Consider the following 25884-nt stretch of genomic DNA (forward strand, 5'->3'; position numbering starts at 1 on the left):
AAGGGCTAGGAAGTACAGAACAGTAACCACTTTAGGGTGAAGATTATCCAAACATCAAAGGACCTCTTTGAGGCCAACCACCCCTTGTTGGTAGCTACTATTTAACAAGCATTTGCAATGCAATAGGTCTTGCATTATTTAGGTTTGAGCTATTGGCATTGCTAAATAATGCAACACCAATAGCTCAAACATTAATAATGCGAGACCTATTGCATTGCAAATTCTTTTCTGGATGCAATTGTAAAGACTTGCGACCTGTACCTATGTTACAGATAACAAGTGCCTTGAAATAATCTGTTACCACAATGTAACTGCTTATTACGCCAATACTGTAATTCTAATTAAGCAGGTTTAGTATATCTTTAGCCCGTGTCTAATCGTGGGTAATGTACTCGCTACGAAATGCTTACGTTGCCACAAGGATGCATGAGAGTTGTGCATGCGCGCTCTTCCTAATCCCTTCAAACTTGATTAGCTTCTGTATTTAAGAGTACCTCTCAGGTAGTGTTATCGGTCATTCCTGGCCCTACCTGAATACGGTTTTCTACTCTTAAAGACTCTGATTTTAAATAGTCTTTTCCTCAACTCTTAGGCAGTGCCGTCGCCTACCTTTGTTTTAGATTGGATTACGAATGCTCAATAAATATATTTTGACTTAGAAATATTATGTTTCTTATATCCAATGCTTATATCTCACCTCTCCAAGATGGCGGATATTAGAAATGCCACTGGTGAGAAGCCCGGTTTCTTTTATTCTTGAGAACTTGAACGCTAATTAGTTCTCTTGCCTATTTAAATAGGAGAGTTTATGTGCTCTGTTTCACTTATATCCAATAGTTTGATTGCGACGGGAGTACTCTCCGCAACTCTGTAAGACATTTAGGGATTAGCCTTTGATTCAGCTACGCTATCCTTAGATACTGTAATCGTCGCTATGTTCGTCATTGCCTCAATATACTTATAGCCTTCTCCTTATGATACTGTTTTTAACTAAAAGCTCATGACTTTTGGAGCTACGCAAATACAAATATGACATTGTGGGTACTTGTGCTTGAACAGCTAAACAAACGGGAGTTTTCACATGTCTTGTTTACCCTTACGAACCGGCGTTTCATGCTGCTTAATATAAAAAACAAGCCCGTGAGTGGTGCGCGCTCACATATGCTTTCAATTATCGCGCCCGTGTCTGGGCACGATAATTGAAACCACATGAGCTTTAGTGCGTGTAACAGACACCAATAGGCCGTGGGCGGAACAATGCGCCCGCCTTTGGCCCATTGCGTGCTCTGTTGAAACAAAACACTCACTCAAAGCCCAATTACAGCACACAAAACAAAAAACACACGCACGAGTGTGTACAATTCCAGGGTCCATTTCTGACCCCTGACAAAAGGACTCTCACTGCGCGAGCCCTAATAAGGGACCTGGAAGCACAGTGGAACTAACTACTTTATGGATTGTTAGAATAATTATCTTTAACATAAATATCCTCCCTATGCTCTTTTACTTTTTCCAGGCCCTTATAATATGGAATGAGAAAATCTCACATTCAAAAGCTCATCAGGAAGAATATAAAAACCTAAGCCTACCACAGAAGCTCCTATGTTAATCATGAGACAATAAAAGGTTGGCCCTTCACACTCTACTCCACTAATCGACGGCAGCTCAATTACAGACCACAGTGAAACAGTTCAGGTTAGAATATGACAAAAACGAAATCCACATGGCCCGCAGAATAGTACACAGGACCCTCTGGGATTTACTATGGTCCAGATAAAACTTAGGCTGCCCATTGCCTATCAAAGTATTCTGATTACAGGGACAAAGATAGGATTGAAGAGAACAGCATGTTGACTACATACCCCCTTGCCTTATAACCTCATCCAGCGCAATGAGGAATTTACCACCGTGGCAGAAGAACACCCATTTTGACACTGGAGAACAGAGGGATACAGATTGATATTGGTCATTTTCATAATGACCTGTTCAAAACCATTGAGCTTTGGGCTGATTTCCATGTAAATGAAAAGGAAAGCCTCGGACAGGTGGCCATTACGAAGATCCACTTCAAAACTCTTTTCGAAATTGATTGAAATTAAGGGTTGCATCTCCAATCTGTCAATTTATGTGGAAGCTGACAAACCACAAAATTGGAGACAGACAAGTGAATGGAAGGGTCTTTCAGCATGCAAACGTCCCATAAGCAGTGTGGGCAGTTGGGAACACACACACTCATCCTCCACATATGTAGCAAATCAAGAATTCCACAGCAAAATCTGGTATGGATGGTACAACACCCCAATTGCCTTTAACGACTGTTCCCTAGAAGGATCCCTTGGGTTGCAGCACCATTGGAGAAACTTTACATATTTTACTGAAGATGCCCTGAAACAAATCCGCTATGCCAATATGACTGACTCCAAGCGCCCCCGTAAGGTGGCAAAAACATTCTCAGATATCGCAGCAGCATTTACCGTATACCATAGTGGGCTCTACGCATTAGACGCACCCCAAGGGAGATTTTGGCCCCACTAATGACTGACATCCCAATGTTTAGAGCTAGTGGAAGTGACAGGGACGACTTGGACCTCCCTCTCAGGATGGAGGAAATCACACCGGCACTTCACGACACGAATTCAGGGAAAATTCCAGGCACAGATGGTTTCCCTATGGAATTTTACAGATACTTCCAGGCCCAGTTCACCTATATCAAGAGGCAATCAATAAATCATACTTCTCTACCGAGCTTCAGATGGCTACCATAGCGGTGCTGTAGAAACCGTGCCGATCACTGTGTGTCTTATCGCCCAATTTCCCTCATCAACTACGAAATAAAATTCTATGCTAAAGTATTGGCTTTTCGCCTACTTAAAACTCTCCCATATTTGATCCACCTGCATCAATGTGGGTTTATGCCCAAAAGGAGTACCATGCAATGTCTCTGATGACTACACATGGTCTTTACCCACCTCTCCGGCCCAAGTCTGTATCAATTGCTCTCTCTGTCACCTATGCAATAGGCTGAGGCAACCATCAGGGTTGTCTCCTATCCCCTCTCCTATTTGCCCTGACCATAGAACATTTGACGACTTGGATACGTTGTGATGTGCAGATATGGGATTTGGCTGGGTGCAGTGACGGAGGACAGATTGACCCTTTATGTGCAGGACATCCTTTTCATCTCCTGACCTTCCCTTACAATTACACAATTGCTTCTAATGTACACCTTGTACAGCGAGGATTGGAATTGAATATAAACTGTCACAAATCAGTCTTGGTCCCCCGAGGGGGACATGAGCAAGTGACAAGCAGGTTAAAACATCTCACAATCCGCACTCAGCCTTTGCTACGTAGAGATTTACTTAGCATTTAAGCCTAACCTAACCTGGAGCCCCTCATTCTTCAGTTCACGAGAGACATAAGCAGGTCGGCGCAGCTTTACCTTCATATCGTACCTGCGTAGCCCTGTTCAAAATGATCGGGCTACTTTGAATGTTGTACAACTTACAAAACTATACATTACTGATTCCACAAGCCTCGTTCTGAACACTACTGGCCAAGATAAACACCTTCCAAAGGCTTAAGCTGCCCCTGTATCACATTTGGTAAATGTGCCCAATCAAGCTACGATGGAGGATGGGCATGGCAGAGGTCTGCCTGTATGATTGGGTGGCCCACTTATTGGTGGTCAATGAATGGCTGAACGGAGGATGAAGTGGCCCAATTTTCTGCCTGGAGGGTGGCAACCATGAGATTGGGCAATTTTAGAGGTATGCTTTATGGGGACCACCATCCCCTCACACCTCCTTGAGACGACCTGGTTAGTCCTCCTAACATAGCATTCAGCGCAGACATTGATTGGCTGGGATAAGTGCATCATGATTGAGACCCTGCTGTGGACAGGAGGATGGCTACGCTATTCGTCGTCTTTGGCTGGGTTCAGAGGAATTGGGGGGAGGGCGGATGGAATCGGGATTCCCACAATTGGAGATGTGTGGCAGGGATCCCATTTTAAGTAATTCCAGTCCCTTCAGGTGGACTACACACTGCACGGGTACCAAATCTTAAGATACCTACAAATTTGCCATGCTTTTGAACAACTATTACCCTGTTACAGTTCAAGGATACAGTTGCCTAGAATCCCAAATCCTTAAGGGTTCTATAGAAGGGAAAGGCTTCTCACGGATTTACAAAGCCCTCAAACTTATCTCCCCATACCTATTTACACCATTACTGACCCTTTGGGAAGGATCGTTGGGCCCCTTGCATGACTCATATTGGAGGGATGCATATGTGTAAACTAGGGCGTTGTCCGTCTCCTCAAGGCTCAGACTCATTCTACTTTATTTGCGGCACATTACCTACTTTGACTAACGCACGCACATAAACAGCACCAACATGTTGGCGCTGCCAAGAACCGCAAGCACATTTTTTCTACTCTAAATAGAAATGCCCACAGATCAGTCAATACTGGCAGACAATATTTGCCACACTCGGCGGAGCGTTGGCGAGGGCGGTGGATCCATCCCTGAGGTAGCTCTCTTATGAGTCTTGGGTAGGTGTGGGCAACACAGTGGAGCACAGCACCTTAGAAGGGATTGGAATCATATTGGCTTTAAAAAAAGAAATGGAAAAAAAGACATTCCCTGGGAACGAGCAATGGACTGGTGTGCTAAGCAGGAAGAAACACTTTATACATCACAAGGATGCCCCAAAGAAACATGGAAAGATATGAGGAAAAGGGCTGCAATACTGGGGATTACTTTAGAACACAGTCTCTGTATGAGTTTCATCATTATTATGTATGTGGCTATGTAAAAGTGTGGCATGTGTTTCAAAACAATAAAATTCAGTGTATTAAAAAAAACATAATAGTCAAGCAATAATATGATCAAGATGGATTTTGGTTCACACTATGCTCTAAACATACTTAATTAACTCACTGAACTAATGGTTGTCAATAATAAATACTTGTGCTTGGTTAACCAGAAAAGACTAAAACAAAAGGCTGTGTTACCTCTTGAAGGAGTCCATCTGTACAGGGCGCCATGTGCAGGCAAGTAAAGTAAGCTTGATGGTAGTATAGGTTTTTACTAACATCTGGGTGATTTAGACAAGATGTAATGAGAGCTACTGCTTCAGTGGTACGTTCACAGGCAATCAGGTATCTTACACGCAGTTCAAAGAAGAGTTGATCTTCGGAGCTTAAATATTTATTTACTGCAAAGAAAGTACAAACATTATTAAAAAGATGTAGGCGTTAATAAACCTTTCAATAAAGAAACGCAGTGCATATCTTAAATGTCAATGCAGGACTGAACAATCACTTCAGAAGTAAAACTGAGCAATTTACTTTCAATTTCCACTCTAGAAATCACTACACATTTATAACTTATTTAAACTGTTAAGCTCATATTATTTGAACTCATCAGTTTCCTGTGGATGCACACTAATCAGTAAACGTTTCTTGACCAAGTAAGGAAAGAAGAGAACAATGCACGCCTCCATTGCTTGAACAGGATTTAGTCTTTCATTTAACTTTGTAAAGCAAATATGTATTTTTAGCTGTTACTGTGTCTTCTTCATGGCGTGGGAACATCTGCCATTTAGCTCTGATTATTTTTACAACTTTATCCACGTCTTTTTCTCCAGGGAACTTGGAAAAACTGCAAGTTTACTAGAGATGTTTCACAATTTATTTAGACTTAAGATGTTGATAAACAGTTGCACTCTGGTCATAAATGGTAACTTAAAATTCAGGTGAAACAGTGGGTAGGTGCAATCAAGTGGACCCTCCTGACTTTAAGGGTATGAATAGATTCAGAGAACGCGTTGTCCCAACAGTGGGCAACAGGACTTGATTGCACTCTTGTCAATAAAGTTCATTCCATTCAAAATAAGATTGGTATGATCAAATTTTCTTAATTGTTCATGATAATTTTTATTATTTGTATTTCTTTTTTCGAAGATCACATTGATATATCCAAATTCAGATTACTTAAATCATAATCGTTGCTTTGTGTGCCAAATGCATTTCGGGGCTTGCCCTTCATCAGGGGATTTTGAATATCTATTGGAATTAGAATACACAACCAATTCAGTGTCATACTTTCATGAAAACAATAACAACACAACGATGCAGGTGATTGAGTGACAGTGGTGACTGCGAATTGCGACACGCTTAGAAGAGGTGAGACAAAGTGCAAGCTATATTGGATGTAGAAAAAGTGTCGCGAGAGGTACAGTGTGGAAAACAAACTGAGAATTAAAGCAAAAGGTGCATTTAACAACGAAACAATGAGAAGAATGTGATGGAAATCAGGTAACTAGTGAGTGATGTGTTAAGCTGCGGAAATGTGAAAGAAGTAACAAACGACGGGTAACAAGAAAGATTCTATCTCGCATGTGAAGTGGCCAGGATTGAAATGTGAAAGGAAACCGAGTATATCGGTTGCAAGACTACTGTAAAAGCGATTGTGCGCTTACGTGATATTTTCGATGTATTTAAGTGTTCCCGGTAGTGCACTTAGGAAGGCACACGGGTACAGTACCTAAAATAGAGTGCGAAAAGATGTAACAAACCGTGCTCTGTGTTTTCATCATAAAGATGTATCTGAAAAAAATGCACTTACAGGTTTCCGAAGAGGTCTGTGATTAGACCATGCAATAACGTTCAAGACCGGAGTGGTGAACTGAGAAAAATAAAAAAAAACGCATCCATATTGAAATGCGCGGGGTCTTTTCAAATGCGTGGGATGTAAGAAAAGTATCAAGAGTTAACTGCCTTCGGCATTACGGAACACTTACGGTATCAAGGAGAAGGTGCTAGGTGAAAAGGTAGCGTTCTGGCTGGCTGTCCGCCATGACACGCCGGAGTAAAGCGTTTAGATGTGTGCTCAAGTGTAAGTGACGTGTGATGGACATAGACTAATAACGCGGAAGGGCGATCGGAGAGAAGTGGAAAAAAGATCCCAAGGAAGACGAATGGAGTGTATTCGGGGCTACAAAAAAGTGAGGGGAATCTAGAAAAAATGTGACACGTGTGAGATACAATAGAGTACGCTGTGCTATGAGTGTTACAAAATATAAAAATGCAAGCCTGTGGATAAAAAAATAATTCTGGCCAAATAAGTATCATGTAATAAACATTGTCCAGTAACATCCATCAACATTGCAAAAAACAGAACATATAGATCACCATAAACATATCAGTACACAAATGGTAACATCAATATATCATACTATGGTACATTAAAGAAAACAGTGTAAATCCACCCATTCATTCAAACCCTTTGGTTGGATGGTATTCAAATAATTGATCCAGTGTATTTCCCTACGCAATAAGTGTTGTGTATTGTCTCTTCCTGGGAGTGGTTTAACCAGTTCCAATATTAAAAAACGTAGAGGACTGGGATTGTGATTATGGGTATTGCAGTGGCTTGCCAAAGGTGATTTAGAATTTCTTGTGCGTACGTTGCTCTTGTGCTCAATGAAGCGTGTTTTTATTTTCCTCTCCGTTTTGCACACATATGTCAGTGCACATGGGCATTTGATCATATATATATATATATATATATATAAGGTTGCTGCTGTCACAGGTCGCCGTTACTTTCAGTTTGATCGGTGTTCCTTTGTTAGGATGCGTGATGTGGTCCCCTTTGATTATGGCGTTGCAACTACCACAATTGTGACAAGGTAACGTCTCTTTGTATGTTGATTTAGAAATTTCATCAGCTTTGTTAAGGATTTCTTTGATGTTCTTAGTTCGCAAATACGCAAATCTTGGTTGTCTGGCAAAAATTCTATTGAAATCCTCTAGTGTGAGAAGTGACCAATGTTTCAAGATGTTTTTTTTATACTGAAGCTCCTTGTCGAATATTTGGAAATGAAAGTCATTCTGGGTTCACTCAATTGTCTCGTTTTGGGAGTGAGTAGTGTAGCTCTTGGAATGTTAATGACTTTGCTTTTGGCTTCTTCCAAGATTTTTTCAGGATAAGATCTATCTTTGAATTTATCGACAGTAATATTCATTTTCTCTTCAAATGATTCTTGGGTTGATGCAATTCTCTTAAGTCTTAGTAACTGAATAGTCAAGTCAAAGAATCTTTATTCAGTGATTGGAAAACACCATAAAAGCACACGCATATATACATAATAAAAAAACATTAAGCATTTCAAGGTTCTTTGTACAGGGAATGAACAACACATAAATACCACAATATGACCGTGTATAACACTTAAAAGGTAAGAATTAAAAACATTTCAGTCTTCTCCTCTAGTAAGCCTTAAACGAAGTGCTACCTTAATAAAATTCATAATGCTACACAGTATTAAGGGTTCAGCGGCATTCTGTAAAAATACTAGTGCCTCTCTAGCGTGGACCAATTTACCTTTTTTCAAAAGGTTTACAAGGTATCTGCGTCTGGGCATTGAGTAAAAGGGACAGAGTAAAACAAAGTGAAGGGAGTCCTGCGGAGACCTGTTGTCGCAGCGGCAGGGCCCCTTCTGTTCAATTGATGTAGCAAATCCCGCTGGTGATGCCAACATAAATGGGAGTAGGTTTAATCTGAAACGGCACATCAAGAACCTATCCTGTGCATTATACATGAGGTACAAGTATGGCTCCATACCCTCCACGCTCTTCACTAGGTGATGGGCCCTCACTGTCTTTTTACACCCTTCAGCCTCATCTCTGCGTAGGTTTTTCCGCTCTAGAAAAATTCTCCCTACTTGCAGTTTGTTCTGGGCTACAATAGTTGCAGGATGAGTAAAGAGGTTCCCAAAGCCTAGCTCCTCTAGGGTGTTCTTCACAAAAAGGAGCCAGGGGATGCGCATACACTTGTCCCTCTCTAAGCAGTCCAATAAGATTTCTCTACTGAGTGTCGCATCAGGATTGACCCAGATTTTTATCCAAGCAATAATGGGCCTCAGTTTTATCAGGTCTTCTATATATGGTCTCCCTAACTCCCTGTGGGCAATCAAACCAGCAGTACTTTGGGGTGCCCTCAAGAGTGATTTCAAGTATTTATTTTCTTCTCGTTGGATTCTAGTGGTATTGACAAAGCCCCATACTTCTGCCCCATAAATTACCTTGGAGCATGATACAGAGCTGTACAAGTTTATCACCTGTTCCGGGGACCATCTTCCTAGCCTCCTGCCATAGCTAGCTATTGCCCCATTAGATGCAATCATTTTACCACAAAGTTCCTCCACCAAGGAATCAAACCGCAAGGCACCATCAAATGTTACACCAAGGTAGGGAAACGTTTTAACCTCTTCTACAATGTGACTCCCTATTGTGTATGTAAATTTAGAGGTAGTTTTTTTCCCCGCCAGGGGCACATAAGATTTACTCAGGTTAACAGAGAGGTCCAAGGCACCCATGAACTTAACAAATCCATCAATCAAAATTTGTAAGCTCCTTGGTGTACGTGCGATCAGTACCGCGTCATCTGCATAAAGCAGAACAGGAATATGACGCGACCCAACCCTTGGGCAATCTGCCTTCAGACCTAGCAAAAACTGCTCCAGATTATTAATATAAAGGGAAAACAAAAAGGGGGCAAGAATGCAGCCTTGTCGGACTCCACTCATACAAGGAAAAGAGCTAGTCAGTCCCCCCTCCCTATTAAATCGGACCTTAGCAGTGGTGTCACTGTGCAGTTCCCTCAATATATTAATTAGACCATTCTCTATCCCCATACTAAACATCATACCCCACAATTTCTCCCTATTGACGTGATCGAATGCCGCTGCCAAATCCATGAAACCCATGTAAACGGATTCATCACTAGCCATGGTATACTTGGCAGTCAGCATATAAAGGTTCAGGCATTGGTCACTGGTGGACCTCCCTGCCCTAAATCCGTATTGAGTGTCCGAGAAGATGTTTTTTTCCTCGGTCCACTCGGACAGTCTATTAAGAATTGCCCTCCCCACAAGTTTTGCTGACACGTCGATCAGGGAGATCGGGCGGTAGCACTTTGGGTCATCCCTGTTGCCCTTTTTAAAAATCGGCACAATTACCGCCGTGGACCAAGACGGGGCAGGCCACAGGTAATAGAAGTATTAATAACCCGTGTCATTAGGGGGGCCCAGAGTTCAATGTTACTCAGAAACAAATCTGGGGGGATTCCGTCAGGCCCCGGCGCTTTATTTTTGGTCAGGCCCTCAATCCCTGCAGTGATCTCCTTAATAGAGAATTCTACCAATGGCGCCTCAGTTAGAATAGCCGGTAGCTCTGCAATAGAACCAGGCTCATGATTATATAGGCTCCTGTAGTAACTGAGTATGGAAGATGTTTTTTAACGCTGGCTGGTGAAAATTTCTGAAGTGTAACAAGTTGTTTCTGTCGGTTGGCTTCGTGTATACTGTGGTCTTTAGGATTCCATTTTCGTTGTGAATCATAACATCCAGAAAGGTTATGGCCTTTCTGTCAATGTTGTGCGTGAAACCAATTCTGTCATTCACCAGGTTAAGTGTGTCAATGGCTTGAACCAAAGTTTGTTCTGTCCCTTTCCATAGGATGAAGATGTCATCTATACATCTTTTATATAATAAAAGATTCTCAATCCAATCCGGTTGGTTTAAAATGTGGTCTTGTTCGTAGCGGTACATAAAGATATTGGCATATGCCGGTGCCGTGCAATTTCCCATGGATGTTCCAGAGGCTTGGATTAAAAATTCATTGTTCCATTCAAAGTAACTGTGATAGAGTGTAAAGTGAAGAAGGTCCATCAAAAATTCCTTTCAAGCGTCATCCATGTGAGTCGTCATTAGTGAAGATGCCACTGATTCTAACCCGAGATTATGGGGAATAGAAGTGTACAATGATTTAACATCTATCGTGCACATGATCATATCAGTTGTGAATTTAGATCCATTTTCACTCAAGATGTTAAGAAAATGCGTGGTGTCTTTTATGTATGTTGTCATATTCTGTACTATTGGTTGCAAATGCTTATCCAAATATTGTCCAACTGGTTCGTGAATGGTGTTGACCGTGGAAACTATTGGTCTGCATGGAGGCTTTGTAGGATGTTTAGGAATCTTAGGGATCATATATGTGTAGGGTAATGCTGGATTATTCTTGATTAGAAACTCTTTTTCTCTTGTACCGATGGCACCTTTTTCAACAGCCTTGTGAATGAGGTTATTCAATACTCGGGAAAACTCTTTTGTAGAGTCGGTACTCATTTTGGTATAGGTATTAGTGTCCTGGAGTTGTTCATTGACGTTCGAAAGGTAAAACTCTCTATCCATGATCACCATGGTTCCACCCTTGTCCGCTTGACGTATTGTAATGGACTTGTTATTCACTAATTGTTTGAGAGCATCAAATTATTTTTGGGTCAAATTTGCGGATCGTTGTGTTATTATTGTTTTCATGAAAGGATGACACTGAATTGGTTGATTATTCTAATTCCAATAGATATTCAAAGTCCCCTGATGAAGGGCAAGCCCCGAAATGCATTGGGCACACAAAGCAACGATTATGATTTAAATAATCTGAATTTGGATATATCAATGTGATCTTCGAAAAAAGAAATACAAAAAATAAAAATATCATGAACAATTAAGGAAATTTGATTTTACCAATCTTATTTTGAATGGAATGAACTTTATTGACAAGAGTGCAATCAAGTCCCGTTGCCCACTGTTGGGACAACGCTTTCTCTGAATCTAATCATACCCTTAAACTCAGGAGGGTCCACCTGATTGCACCTACCCACTGTTTCACCTGAATTTTAAGTTACCATTTACGACAAGAGTGTGACTGTTCATCAAAATCTTACGTCTAAATCAACCCTGTTCTGAGTTACCTTGGACGCACCTGTGCAACACAAGTTCACCCTTCAAACATGCAGTATGAAGAGATTGCAAACCTAACGGAACAAAGGGCTGAAACATTTCGATTTTCGGAAGCAGATACACAGCAAATTTATTCACTTATTGAAACCACAGAATTGGCCAGTACCACCACCGGCACAAAACAAAGCAACAATAAACATCTTCTTTACTTATCTAAGAAAATCATAAATCAGCGACTACATGCCAGTACCCTCATTAAATACCATAAAGTACAAAGAATCCCTCCATTCGAACGATCAGTACAGGCCAGGATTACACAGCACAGACAAGACAGTGGAACACCTTCAACATCAACAAACCTACAAACGGTCAGTGTTCCTTTTTTAGAGAAAGGTCAAATCGCAATAGAAGAACCAGGAGGGGGAGCAGAAAGAATCGTTTAACCGGATTCAATTGCAAAGAACACCAGGAGTCCGAAAACTTAGTAATTAGCATATCCAAACAGGAAATAACAGACTTTCAATCAAAAGTGTTACAAAAGGCTCCTCATACGACACAACCTACCATTCAAACCTTCTTGAGGCACAAGTAGCCATCTTTAAGTTTGTCAGAACACGTCGATTATGACATTTTTTCACTAATATTGTGGAGAAACCAGAAGAACGGACTTCTGATACACTGATGGGACTCAGAAAGAAAAGCAAATTCATGCCACCAGTCAGTCACAAGGTAATATACACATTTGAAAAAGTTGTTTTGAAGGATACAGAAAAAAATTTCAAAGAACCCCACTCTAAATCCACAAATTTGACCAAAAAAGAATTTGATGCTCTCAAACAATTGGCGAATAACAAGTCATTACAATACGTCAAGCGGACAAGGGTGGAGCCATGGTGATCATAGATACAGAGTTTTACCTTTCGAATGTCAATGCACATGTCCAGGACACTAAAACCTATACCAAAATGAGTACCGACCCTACAAAAGAGTTTGCCCGAGTATTGAATAACAACATTGACAAGGCTGTTGAAAAAGAGTTTCTAATCAAGAATAATCCAGCATTACCCTACATATATATGATCCCTAAGATTCATAAACATCCTACAAAGCCTCCATGCATACCAATCGTTTTCACGGTCAACGCCATTCACAAACCAATTGGACAATATTTGGATAAGCATTTGCAACTAATAGTACAGAATATGACAACATACATAAAAGACATCAAGTATTTTCTTAACATCTTGAGTGAAAATCGATCTAAATTCACAACCGATATGATCATGTGCGCGATAGATGTTAAATCATTGTACACTTCTATTCCCCATAATCTCGGGTTAGAATCAGTGGCCTCTTCAGTAATGACGACTCACATGGATGACGCTTTTAAGGAATTTTTGATGGACCTTCTTTACTTTACACTCTATCACAGTTACTTTGAATGGAACAATGAATTTTGAATCCAAGCCTCTGGAACATCCATGGGAAATTGCACGGCACCAGCATATGCCAATATCTTTATGTACTGCTACGAACAAGACCACATTTTAAACCAATCGAAATAGATTGAGAATCTTTTATTATATAAAAGATATATAGATGACATCTTCATCCTATGGAAAGGGACAGAACAAACTTTGGTACAAGCCATTGACACACTTAACCTGGTGAATGACAGAATTGGTTTCACGCACAACATTGACAGAAAGGCCATAACCTTTCTGGATGTTATGAGTCACAACGAGAATGGAATCCTAAAGACCACAGCATACACAAAGCCAACAGACAGAAACAACTTGTTACACTTCAGAAGTTTTCACCAGCCAGAGTTAAAAAAAAAACATCTTCCATACTCACAGTTACTAAGACTTAATAGAATTGCATCAACCCAAGAATCATTCGAAGAGAAAATTAATATTACTGTTGATTAATTCAAAGAAAGATCTTATCCGGAAAAAATCTTGGAAGAAGCCAAAAGCAAAGTCATTAACATTCCAAGAGATACACTGCTCACTCCCAAAACAAGACAATCGAGTGAACCCAGAATGACTTTCATTTCCAAATATCCGACAAGGAGCTTCAGTATAAAAAAATAAAAAAACATCTTGAAACATTGGTCCCTTCTCACACTAGAGGATTTCAATGGAATTTTTGCCAGACAACCGTGATTCGGGTATTTGCGAACTAAGAACATCAAAGAAATCCTTAACAACGCTGATGAAATTTCCAAATCAACATACAAAGGGACGTTACCTTGCCACAATTGTGGTAGTTGCAACACCATAATCAAAGGGGACCACATCACGCATCCTAACATAGGAACACCGATCCAACTGAAAGTAACGGCGACCTGTGACAGCAGTAAACTTATATATATGATCAAATGCCCATGTGGACGGGCATATGTGGGCAAAACGGAGAGGAAAATAAAAACACGCTTCATTGAGCACAAAAGCAACGTACGCACAAGAAATTCTAAATCTCCTTTGGCAAGCCACTGCAATATCCATAATCACAATCCCAGTAAGCTACGGTTTCTAGTATTGGAACTGGTTAAACCACTCCCAGGAAGAGACAATACACAACACTTATTGCGTAGGGAAATACACTGGATCATTTATTTGAATATCACCCAACCAAAGAGTTTGAATGAACGGGTGGATTTACACTGTTTTCTTTAATGTACCATAGTATGATATATTGATGTTACCATTTGCGTACTGATATGTTTATGTTGATCTATATGTTCTGTTTTTTGCAATGTTGATGGATGTTACTGGACAATGTTTATTACATGATACTTATTTGGCCAGAATGATTTTTTTATCCACAGGCTTGCATTTTTATATTTTGTAACACTCATAGCACAGCGGACTCTATTGTATCTCACACCCGTCACATTTTTTCTAGATTCCCCTCACTTTTTTGTAGCCCTGAATACACTCCATTCGTCTTCCTTGGGATCTTTTTTCCACTTTTCTCCGATTGGCCTTCCGCGTTATTCGTCTATGTCTATCACACGTCACTCACACATGAGCACACATCTAAACGCTGTACTCCGGCGTGTCATGGCGGACTGCCAGCAGAATGCTACCTTCCACCTAGCACCTTCTCCTTGATACCGTAAGTGTTCCGTACTGCTGAAGGCAGTTAACTCATGATACTTTTCTCATATCCCATGCATTTGAAAAGAACCCGGGCATTTCACTATGGATGCGTTTGTTTTTATTTTTCACAGTTCACCACTCTTGTCTTGAACGCTATTGCATGGTCTAATCACAGACCTCTCCGGAAACCTGTACGTGCATTTTTTTCAGATACATCTTTATGATGAAAGCACTGAGCACTGTTTGTTACATCTTTTCGCACTCTATTTTAGGTACCGTACCCGTGTGCCTTCCTAAGTGCACTACCTGGAACACTTAAATCGAAGATATCACGTACGCCCACAAATCGCTTTTCTAGTAGTCTGGCGACCGATATACTCGGTTCCTTTCACATTTGAAACCTGGCCACTTCACATGAGAGATACAATCTTTCCTGTTACCCGTCGTTTGTGACTTCTTTCACATTTCCGCAGCTTAACACATCACTCACTAGTTACCTGATTTCCGTCACATTCTTCTCATTGTTTCGTTGTTAAATGCACCTTTTGCTTTAATTCTCAGTTCGTTTTCCACACTGTACCTCTCGCAACACTTTTTCTACATCCAATATTTCTTGCACTTTGTCTCACCTCTTCTAAGCGCGTCGCAATTCGCAGTCACCGCTGTCACTCAATCACCTGCATCGTTGTGTTGTTATTGTTTTCATGAAAGTATGACACTGAATTGGTTGTGTATTCTAATTCCAATAGATATTCAAAGGCCCCTGATGAAGGGCAAGCCCTAAAATGCATTGGGCACACAAAGCAACAATTATGATTTAAATAATCTGAATTTAGATATATCAATGTGATCTTTGAAAAAAGAAATACAAATAATAAAAATATCATGAACAATTAGGAAAATTTGATCATACCAATCTTATTTTGAATGGAATGAACTTTATTGACAAGAGTGCAATCAAGTCCCGTTGCCCACTGTTGGGACAACGCTTTCTCTGAATCACAATTCATTTAGTCATGCTTAGGCAGAGCTAGGGTAGGCTCTGTTGACAGAGTACAATATGATCCCCCTGTGCCCTTACCGAATTAAGAGGGCTTCTGCCTCTATCTTTCAGGCTACGAGGCGAGAGATGTTCGAAAGAAAAATTCACCAGGGGGGTGGAGGGCATAAGCAATCATTCAATGCAGAAGCACTGCCCAGCCTCATTCTTTCCCATTTTGTCACTAACAATGAGCATGTTCTGATGCAGATTTTTCCCCCAGTTACTAGGCAGCATAGTGGGCCATTTATGCTGAGGTACTTTCTTGATATATGCTTACCATGGAGGCTACTATATGCATCTTATACATTGCAAGTTGGAAGTAAGAATAAACAAGCATTTGCAATGCAATAGGTCTCGCATTAATTACGTTTGAGCTATTGGCATTGCTAAATATTGCAACACAAATTGCAAGAAAAGTCTATAAATTGTAGGACAAAAAATGTGTATTTATTTTTGTAGTTAAAGTGGGTTGCTGAACCGTTCCTTAGTGAAGGAATTATGTGTATCTGGCGTGACCGGGGGTGTAGATATGACACATTTTTAATTGTAGCCGGAGACCCCCAGAATAAAGTAGTTTCCGGTACCCCCCACTACATTTTAAATCACTCCCTAGGCTACTTGCTTTATCACCCACATACCGGCACTTCACCATAAGGCAGTTGGATTCAAAAGATCTCTGCCAAAGAGCCCCTCTTAGAGGTGAGCCCGTCGGGGATTGCACCGCCTCCCCGACGAGGAGCAACGCCAATGATGAAGCATGACACCCATATGGGTGTGTGAGGCAAATATATCCAACAAAATGGATGCCCAAAGGCGTCATATCTACACCCCCGGTCACGCCAGATACACATAATTCCTTCACTAAGGAACGGTTCAGCAACCCACTTTGTTTACCTATGCTTGTCGAGGGCACTAGCTGATACTGGACCTTCCACTTTTCTAAGTGGTAAAGAGTGCCCTACTGATCAATTGATCACCCTCCCTCCTTTGAATATTATTTATTTTTGTAGCAATGGTGGCATTCTGCGCTTTAGATGAATATATTTAAAAGTAAAGTGCACCATACTGCGATTGATACATTAGTTAATTGTGAATGCGTTAACAATTGATGTGTGCACTGATGGCTGGTGGTGTGTGTGCCTGTAGACATTGTGCACTGATGGCTGGTGGTGTGTGTACCTGGTGGAAGAGTGCACTGCCAGCTGGTGGTGCGTGTGCCTGGTGGAAGCGTGCACTGACGGCTGGTGGTGTGTGTGTGCCTGGTGGAAGCATGTACTGATGGCTGGTGGTGAGTGTGCGCCTGGTGAAAGCGTGCACTGACGTCTGGTGGTGTCTGTGCCTGGTGAAATTGTGCACTAACGGTGTGGTAGTGTGTGTGGTTGTATGTGTGGTTGTATGTGTGGTTGTATGTGTGGTTGTGTGTGTGTGGCCGTGTGTGTGTGGCCGCGTGTGTGTGGCCGCGTGTGTGTGGCCGCGTGTGTGTGGTTGCGTGTGTGTGGTTGCTTGTGTGTGTGGTTGTGTGTGTGGTTGTGTGTGTGTGTGTGGTTGCGTGTGTGTGGTTGCGTGTGTGTGGTTGTGTGTGTGTGGTTGCGTGTGTGTGGTTGCGTGTGTGTGGTTGTGTGTGTGTGTGGTTGTGTGTGTGTGTGGTTGTGTGTATGGGTGTGGTTAGGTCTGTGTGGTTGTGTGTGATTGTATGTATGGGTTTGGTTAGGTGATTGTGGTTGTGTGTGTGGTTGCATGTGTGTGGTTGCATGTGTGTGGTTGCGTGAGTGTGGTTGTGTGAGTGTGGTTGTGTGAGTGTGGTTGTGTGAGTGTGGTTGTGTGAGTGTGGGAGTGTGGTTGTGTGGAGTGTGGTTGTGTGGAGTGTGGTTGTGTGGAGTGTGGTTGTGTGGAGTGTGGTTGTGTGGAGTGTGGTTGTGTGGAGTGTGGTTGTGTGGAGTGTAATTGTGTTGAGTTTATGTTGCATTCAGTAGAGTGTAATTATGTAGAATATAAGTATGTGGCACTGTGTGGTAATATGTGGAGTGTATTTATGTTGCATTGAGTAGAGTAAGTATGAGGTGTTTAATTATATGGCACTGAGTGGTATTATGTGGAGTGTATTTACGTTGCATTGAGAAGAATGTAATTTTGTGGCGTGTAATTATGTGGCACTGAGTGTTAATATGGGGAGTGTATGTTGTATTCAGTAGAGTATTGATTGTGTGGCGTGTAATTATGTGGCACTGAGTGGTATTGTTTGGAGTGTATGTTGCATTGAGTGCTGTGTAATTATGTGGCGTGTAATTATGTGGCACTGAGTGGGATTTGGAGTGTACATTGCATTGAGTGCAGTGTAATTATGTGGCATGTAATTATGTGGCACTGAGTGGTATAGGTGTGAGGAAGGGGGCTGTAACGAGTGAGAGGTGGTGTGCGAATGGGGGTAGAGAAGGAAACAAGTGCTGAAACTGACTAGCAAGGGGGAGGGGAGGCGGTGAAAGGACAGAGAGCCACTGAAAGCAAAGAGAGCAAGGAAGGAGAGGCACAAGAGCACGGTTATTTTATTCTTTGTAGTTTTAGATAGCGCACATTTGATCCCAGGGCATTAGAGCGCTTTCGATGACCTCCAGATTACTTACACACGGTCAAATTATTTTTTTCATAGTCCAAAACTATTCTGACACCTTTTCATGTATCCAGCCTAGCCGGTCCCGAATGGACACCTTTTCTTTTGAGAAACATGGTGCCCTGCAATAGTTCCACAAACATGCAGACAATACAGGGATCCACCACAGACAGGATCTTGAGGGCGCTGAAACCGTGCACGGGCGGAAGCTAAGGGGTTAAATACTCCCAGAGGGGTGCACACAGCGATAAGAAGCGCGCACCAAAAGTGAAAGCATTGGCAAAAGTTCACCCGTTTCCCTCGCGCTCTAATGAAAAAAAAAAATAATCGATATTGTAAAACTGGTTGGCATATTCTAGCTAAAAGTATATAACGTTAGGGTAAACTGCAGTGGATGGCAAATGGTGTGTATAAACAAAGTTTAATTGAGTGCGCAGCTCTGCCCCCTCCTTACGGTGCCTGCCAGCTGCTGCTGTTTATTACCGGCTCTGGCAAATAGTAAACAAAACAACATCACAAACGGCGGGGAGGCGGGGGAGCGGATTGCCTTGAAGTGTTTGAAGTCTGATGCCGGCTGCAAGCAAAAAAAAAGCATTTGCAATGCAATAGGTCTCGCATTAGGAAAGTTTGAGCTATTGGTGTTGTAAATGACACATTTTTTATTTATGCGTTGGTTTTGAAAATAGCGAAATTAATAGCTTTGTCATTTACAATGCCAATAGTTATAACTATTGCTAATGTGACACCTATAGCATTTGTAATGCAATATCTGTTGTATTTACGTGACTTAGATGTATTGATATTACAAATAACAATGGCTTTTAATTTTTTAATAATTAATACTTAAATAAAAGTTATTGTAATTTATAATGGCAATAGCTTAAACGTTTGTAAATAATTTTTGTGAAGATTATATTCAGTGTATTTTATTGTGACGAAAATACAAGAACAGAAGTGAGATATTAACATCTTTTTGTGACATTTGTAATACAGTTTGAAACATTGAGAGAACATATTTGAACCAGTTGTTGAATGGTTGCATAGATTGATGCTGTGGTGGTGCTGAGTGATATGGTGGCGACGAGTGACGCTGTGGCGTTCAGTGATGCTGTGGTAGCGCATAGTGATGTTGTGGTGCCCCTGAGTGATACTGTGGTGATGCAATAGATAGGTAGAGTGAGGGCGATAGATAGGTAGAGTGAGGGCGATAGATAGGTAGAGTGAAGGCGATCGAAAGGTAGAGTGAGGGCGATCGATAGGTAGAGTGAGGGCGATCGATAGGTAGAGTGAGGGCGATCGATAGGTAGAGTGAGGGCGATCGATAGGTAGAGTGAGGGCGATCGATAGGTAGAGTGAGGGCGATCGATAGGTAGAGTGAGGGCGATCGATAGGTAGAGTGAGGGCGATCGATAGGTAGAGTGAGGGCGATAGGTAGAGTGAGGGCGATAGGTAGAGTGAGGGCGATAAGATAGGCTGAGGGCGATAAGATAGGCTGAGGGCGATAAGATAGGCTGAGGGCGATAGATAGAGTGAGGGAAATAGATAGATAGATAGATAGATAGATAGATAGATAGATAGATAGATAGAGATAGATAGATAGAGATAGATAGATAGATAGATAGTGTAATTATAAGGCGTGTAATTATTTGGCACTGAGTGGTATTTGGCGTGTATGTTGCATTGAGTGCAGTGTAATTATGTGGTGTGTAATTATGTGGCACTGAGTGTGTAGTGCATGTTGCGTTGAGCGCAGTGTAATTATGTAGCATATAATTATGTGGCACTGAATGGCATTATGAGGAGTGTATCTCGTATTCTGTAGAGTATAATTGTGTGGTATGTAATTATGTGGCACTGAGTGGTATTGTGTGGAGTGTGTGTTGCATTCAGTAGAGTGTAATTATGTGGTGTGTAATTATGTGGCACTGAGTGGTATTTGGATTGTATGTTGCGTTGAGTGAAGTGTAATTATGTAGCATATAATTATGTGGCACTGAGTGGTATTTGGAGTGTATGTTGTGTTGAGCGCAGTGTAATTATGTAGCATGTGTATGCTTTGGTTCAGAAGAGCATCATTCCTGGCCTATACTCAACATGTTTTTGGTGCTGCGACCTAGAAACTTAAATTTTATTCCGCTGTTCAAAAAGCACACTGCCCGCACACTGCTGCCCACTAAATCTGAGACCTGCCAGATATCAGGAACTGTCCTTTCAGATGTCTCCCAGGCCTGGCTGTGGATGTCTCCAGGGCACAGATGTGCTTAAGAGACCTACAGCTCAGAAGACCATATGAGTCATTTATATTTCAGAGCTTGATAAAATCCATACAGTTAAATTAGGTAATATTGCCAGTGTTCGAGCGCTAAGAAAGGTAAAACTGTGATAGCTAGCGCGGTTTGTATTATAGCTTGTGCATTTTGACAGCGGTTTTGAACTCAGTGTATGAGACATCTTGTATCCAAATTCATATCCTACTTACTGTTATAAAAAACGTGCTTTCTACTAGTTGCGCAGTTTCAAAGCGCTGTGAGTGCTTCTAGGTATTATTTATAGCCATGTTTATGTAGGGAATCCTAGCTCCGCTGCTTGGGCATCTTACTTCCCTTATCTGCCTGGAATGGGAGCGCATGAAGTTTCTAGACTCTTCAGAGCGCTGGGAGGAGGAGGAATGATGCCCTGATGTCAGTCGAGAATGTTTTGCATTCCTCTTTTATGGCCTACCGATTTGGGGGCCCACAAGGACCTGGTTTTCCTTAAGCCCGAGTGGGCCAGGTCCCGTGGACAATGTTGATAAATACGCTGCCATATAAAGAGTATGTTTGGTGCCTGAACGTTGCATGCCACTAGGGAAACCACCCGATCCACTGTTCTCCCACACAGGCTTACACATCCCACATGCAGACACAAACTCACGCACCACCCAACACGAGTATATACACAGCTGCCCACAATGCACACACGTCCCACACATGAAACAATTGTGGGTTTTTTCTGTAGTATCCACAACTAATAGCAGCCGTGCATCTAGCCTACATTGCGACTGCAACCCGGGGGATTGCAAACCAATTCCAAAAATCGAAATAAACCGACGGACAAGTGACGGATGACACATAATATATATATATATTGCCTCCAGCCGTGTCTCCCAGAAAATGAAAGAAGCTGAACCAGATTAATGGCGTTAAAAATAAATAAACCAATAACCACGAAATTAAGTTTCAGTGTTCACATTCTCCATTCCAACGACGTGAACTGTAAACCAAGAACCGCTCTGTGCTTTTCAAAAAGCAGCACACGGTAAAACGAACAGGTGTGATCTTGAAATAAAGGAATCCTGCTGCGACTGACTTGACCCACTAGTGATTGGTGTGTGCACACTCACGCCCTTGCGCACGGAGAACGCTTGTGCTTCTCATTGTGTTTAATGTCTGGGAGATGTGGATTGCTCTTCTGCTGTAAAACGTCCCCCGTTTCCTGCTCAAACACTGTTTTAATTCCAATCCCGTTATCGCATTTTTCCTAAAAATCGCAGCTGGCGCTCACAGCGTGCAGATGTCACGCACCACCCCACCGAACACAAGTATCAGCCCCATTGTGTGCGCACAATGGGATACACAGGATATATGCACCTCCTCCGTCACACCAGATGGTGCCAGCGCCTCATGTACACTCGTGTGCGCCTACCGCACATGGGTAATGGGTGGCATCTCTTAAAGAAAAGTCAGCTACCATTGAGTGTCCCCGATCATCAACACTTTCAAGATGTAGAGCCTACATTAAAAACAAGCGCACGATCGTCCCTCTCTCCTATAGCGAGGGAACATTTTCCTTGCTGTACATCAATTTTAGGTATTTTTGGGTCTGTCATATTACCTTGATCTCTCCCACCAACACATCTTTATGCTACCCGTTATGCGTCTGAGATGCCACGGAGGGCTAGCGGAAATCAGGCAGCCTTGGTTGGGACGTGGGCGGGGCCTTCAAAGAAACAGGAAGGAACTGCCGGGAGAACGTCCTGGAACCCTCCACGCTGAATGCTGGCTGCCGAGGGACACGCGGAAAGAGCCCTTGAGCTGGGGGTGTGGGTGTGGGGGGGGGGTTGTGTACTCGAGTGTGTCTGTGCATGTGTCTGTCTGTGTGCGCGTGTGTCTGTTTAAGGGGGGGTGCCTGTGTGTATGCAGTGAGTGTGTGCGTGTGGCTGTGTATGTGCGCATGCGTGAGTGTGGCTGTGTGTGTGTTTGCGCACGGGAATCTGAAGCAGGAGATGGGCACGGCGCCGGCCTGGGCATGCGCGCCCACGAGGAGAAATCTGAGAAATCTCCGCACGTGCCCATCTCCTGTCTCAGATTCCCAGGAGACTGACAACAATAGTTGTCGAGCTAGACGCATGCTTCGCATGCGCACTCTAGCTCGACCCAACCAGCATGAGTGAGGAGAGAGGCTCACAGGCTGCCAAATGGTGTGTGATGTCACGGGCCCGCACACATGCACTGTAGGCAATCCATCTGGAAAAGTCTTTGGGAGCATTTCTGAGAGTCCCTACTGGCTTAGGCGAGACCTAAAAATGAATGGTTTTGTTTGGTTTTCTTTCTTTTTTTTTATTATAAAGAAACAAAATGAATGGGACTCTAATTAGAGGAGGCTGGATGCATCATTAACGGTAAGAGCTGGTATGAGCCAGTAAGCACTACCATCCACAATGTAACTAATCTGTCAGAGCCCCTTTCAGAGGGCAATGGAGCACACATGGGTTACTGGGCCCAACCGTGATGGTTGAAACCTTTTACTCCTGAAGTCACAGGGCCAGCCTTCTCTGGATCCTACTCAACTAGACCAAGTACCCTTTCTGCACCTTCAACAGCGAATCCGCTGAGGTCAAGTCTTACCCACTCCAGCAGCATGGAAGCGTTCAGTATTACAACAGGAGTCCTCAGCACAGGCACTCGCAGGGTCAGGTCCTGTTTGGAGAAGTCGGGTTGCTTGTGTTTCACATGGCAGTGTCAGTCTTGCGCATGCTCACGATCTGGGGTGGCGCGGCTGGCTCTCCCCAGCAATTTGAGCAGTTTCCAGATCGCAGAGATGCAATAGGTCAAGTTCTTCCCAGTGGGGAAATTCAATCCTTCGGCTCCCGACTAGAGCCCCCGCAAGGGTATGTCATCCTCCTGGTTCTCAGGAGTCGGTCAGGGCAGATCTTAGTGTGGCTAGATCCGATGGTCACAGCATCACTCCAGTCCTGTGCGACGCCCCACAGTCTTTGGTGATTTGGTCCCGGGAGCCCCTCCTGGCACCCGGGGTTGCTGCAGTACTTTCCAGATGAAACGTGGACTCCTCTGGTGCCATCGGCCACACCACAGCAGACCTTCCAGGCATATGGTGTCACCGCAAAGGCATTTACTAGTCCTGGCAGGTTGGTCATGCAGCTACTTCAACAGTGGTCCCCTCATGCATATGGGGGTCACAGTAAAAATGCCATGCCCTTCGCACTGCACTCAATACTTGGCTCAGTCTACGAATGCCCTCTTCTGTCATACAGGGTTTGCCGGAAAAAAGGTCATGCGCAGTGGCTACTGCTCGATCTCTGCACAGCCGAATCCTCACACCTCGCACAAGGGGCTTCACAATGGACTTCAAGTAGACAGGCACTGATGCTCCAGGCTCCAGTGTATGTGCTGTTGGTTTAAGTGCTCAGCCAGCAGGGAGACTAGCAGGACTTGCCCACCCAGTCCTGGCCACAGGCAGCGCTTTCTTATCACACAACCCATCCGGCTGCTTGGCAACTGTCAAAGTTTGGGGTCTCAACCTCCCCTTATTTTACAGTCCATTTCCAGACACCAAAGTTGATTTAGGATCCAAGTCTTATGTTGGGGTTCTGCTTCTTTTGAAGTGGACCCTTCTTTTTTTAATTATTTACTCATGAAGGAGGTCTGTCACAGCAGGCATGACTCCAAAGCTGACTGACCCACAACACAATTCAGGGGGGTACCCAGAGCCCACACCTAGATGCCAGCCACAGCGATTTGTGCATCATAAGATTAATCCCAGACTACCTTCCTACTCTTTATGAGTCCCTTATCAGCTCCATCTTCCTTCCTGAGATGCATCCAGGCTCACTCCTTGTGATCTTTCACTGAATCAAAGAGCAGTGTAAAGGGAATCTCTTCTGCTTCCCTTCAGTGTGTCTCCAACCCAGCTGACAGGAATGTAACAAACCACAAATCTGTTGGAGGGATTCCTCTCCTCACATCACTACCAGCCCGGCCTGGGCGTTCCAAAATGGAACACAGGCTATGTACCAGCAGACACAATTATTCAGTGTACATTCACAGCATCCTTACCATCCAACACAAGTACCTCTACATATACATAAGCATTCAGCACAGACAAAGTCTGCGGACACTGTTCAGAACTGAAGCTTTTCTATATTTAACCAGGGTGTGCAATTTACAAACACACACTGCCAGCACACACACTCACCATGGGCACATTTCACTTCATGTATTCTACTTCACACAAGTACACAACAAGCACATGCTCTCATTTTGTACGTACTGATCAGCACTACATCTATCATATGATGTACTCCTCACAGGTATACCTGCACCCAATACATGCACTACCTACACCCAATACATGCACTATCTACACATGCACAGTACTGCTCTATCCCTGTACTGTACCCATCCCAGGAACACATACAAGCAGCGCACAGTCACTATTGCTGTGCAGCACTTCACATCTACCGGACATAGGCCAAGGGTGAGTTGAGCACACAGCATGGAACTTTTAAAAAAGTGAGTGAGCCGGTAGGCCTCACTCCAGTGACAAAGGGTAAAAAGGTCCTGTTCACTAATACTGATCACTGCACGGTACGCTGCCGCCACCTTCACGCTCGTAAAGCTTCGCATATGACAGAAATATCAGCATTAAGGATTCAGAACACTGTACAAACGGGCACTCAAGGAAGGTGTATGTCTCTTACCACATAGAGAACTTTTCCATCCCAACACAAACAAACGCATGCGACAGTGCATAAAGGCTGTAATAATCAGGGCAGCTCTTTGAAAGAATGGAGGTAGACTATGGAGGGGAACTTGGAAGCATAAACTCTTTGAAGAGGTGGCGGTCGATGAGGGAAGACTAAGGGTGGGGGACAGAGGCACTAGCTAGATTTAAAGCTCACATCAGGGTGTGAGATTTTGTGCATTGACTAGAGCATCAGCAGCACTATGGACAGAAAATAAAATAGGTATACTATTGTAACAAGCTTAACAAGAACAACAAGGCATGTAATTAGTGGGTCAGGGATGTGTGATGAA

General features: G+C 42.8%; 1 protein-coding gene across 2 annotated transcripts in view; it reads right to left on the reverse strand.

Annotated features, from left to right (window-relative positions):
* The window catches only part of LOC147697187 (uncharacterized), a 316314-nt gene that overhangs the window by 100334 nt on the left and 190096 nt on the right, over positions 1–25884 (reverse strand). For both annotated transcript variants that reach the window (XM_086934257.1, XM_086934256.1), the window contains exon 5: positions 5018–5220. In XM_086934257.1, coding sequence (XP_086790383.1) covers positions 5018–5220 — 203 coding nt within the window. The remainder of the gene's footprint in view (positions 1–5017; positions 5221–25884) is intronic.

This window comes from Lissotriton vulgaris, chromosome 8 (genome assembly GCF_964263255.1).
Source record: "Lissotriton vulgaris chromosome 8, aLisVul1.2, whole genome shotgun sequence".
Lineage (NCBI taxonomy): Eukaryota > Metazoa > Chordata > Amphibia > Caudata > Salamandridae > Lissotriton > Lissotriton vulgaris.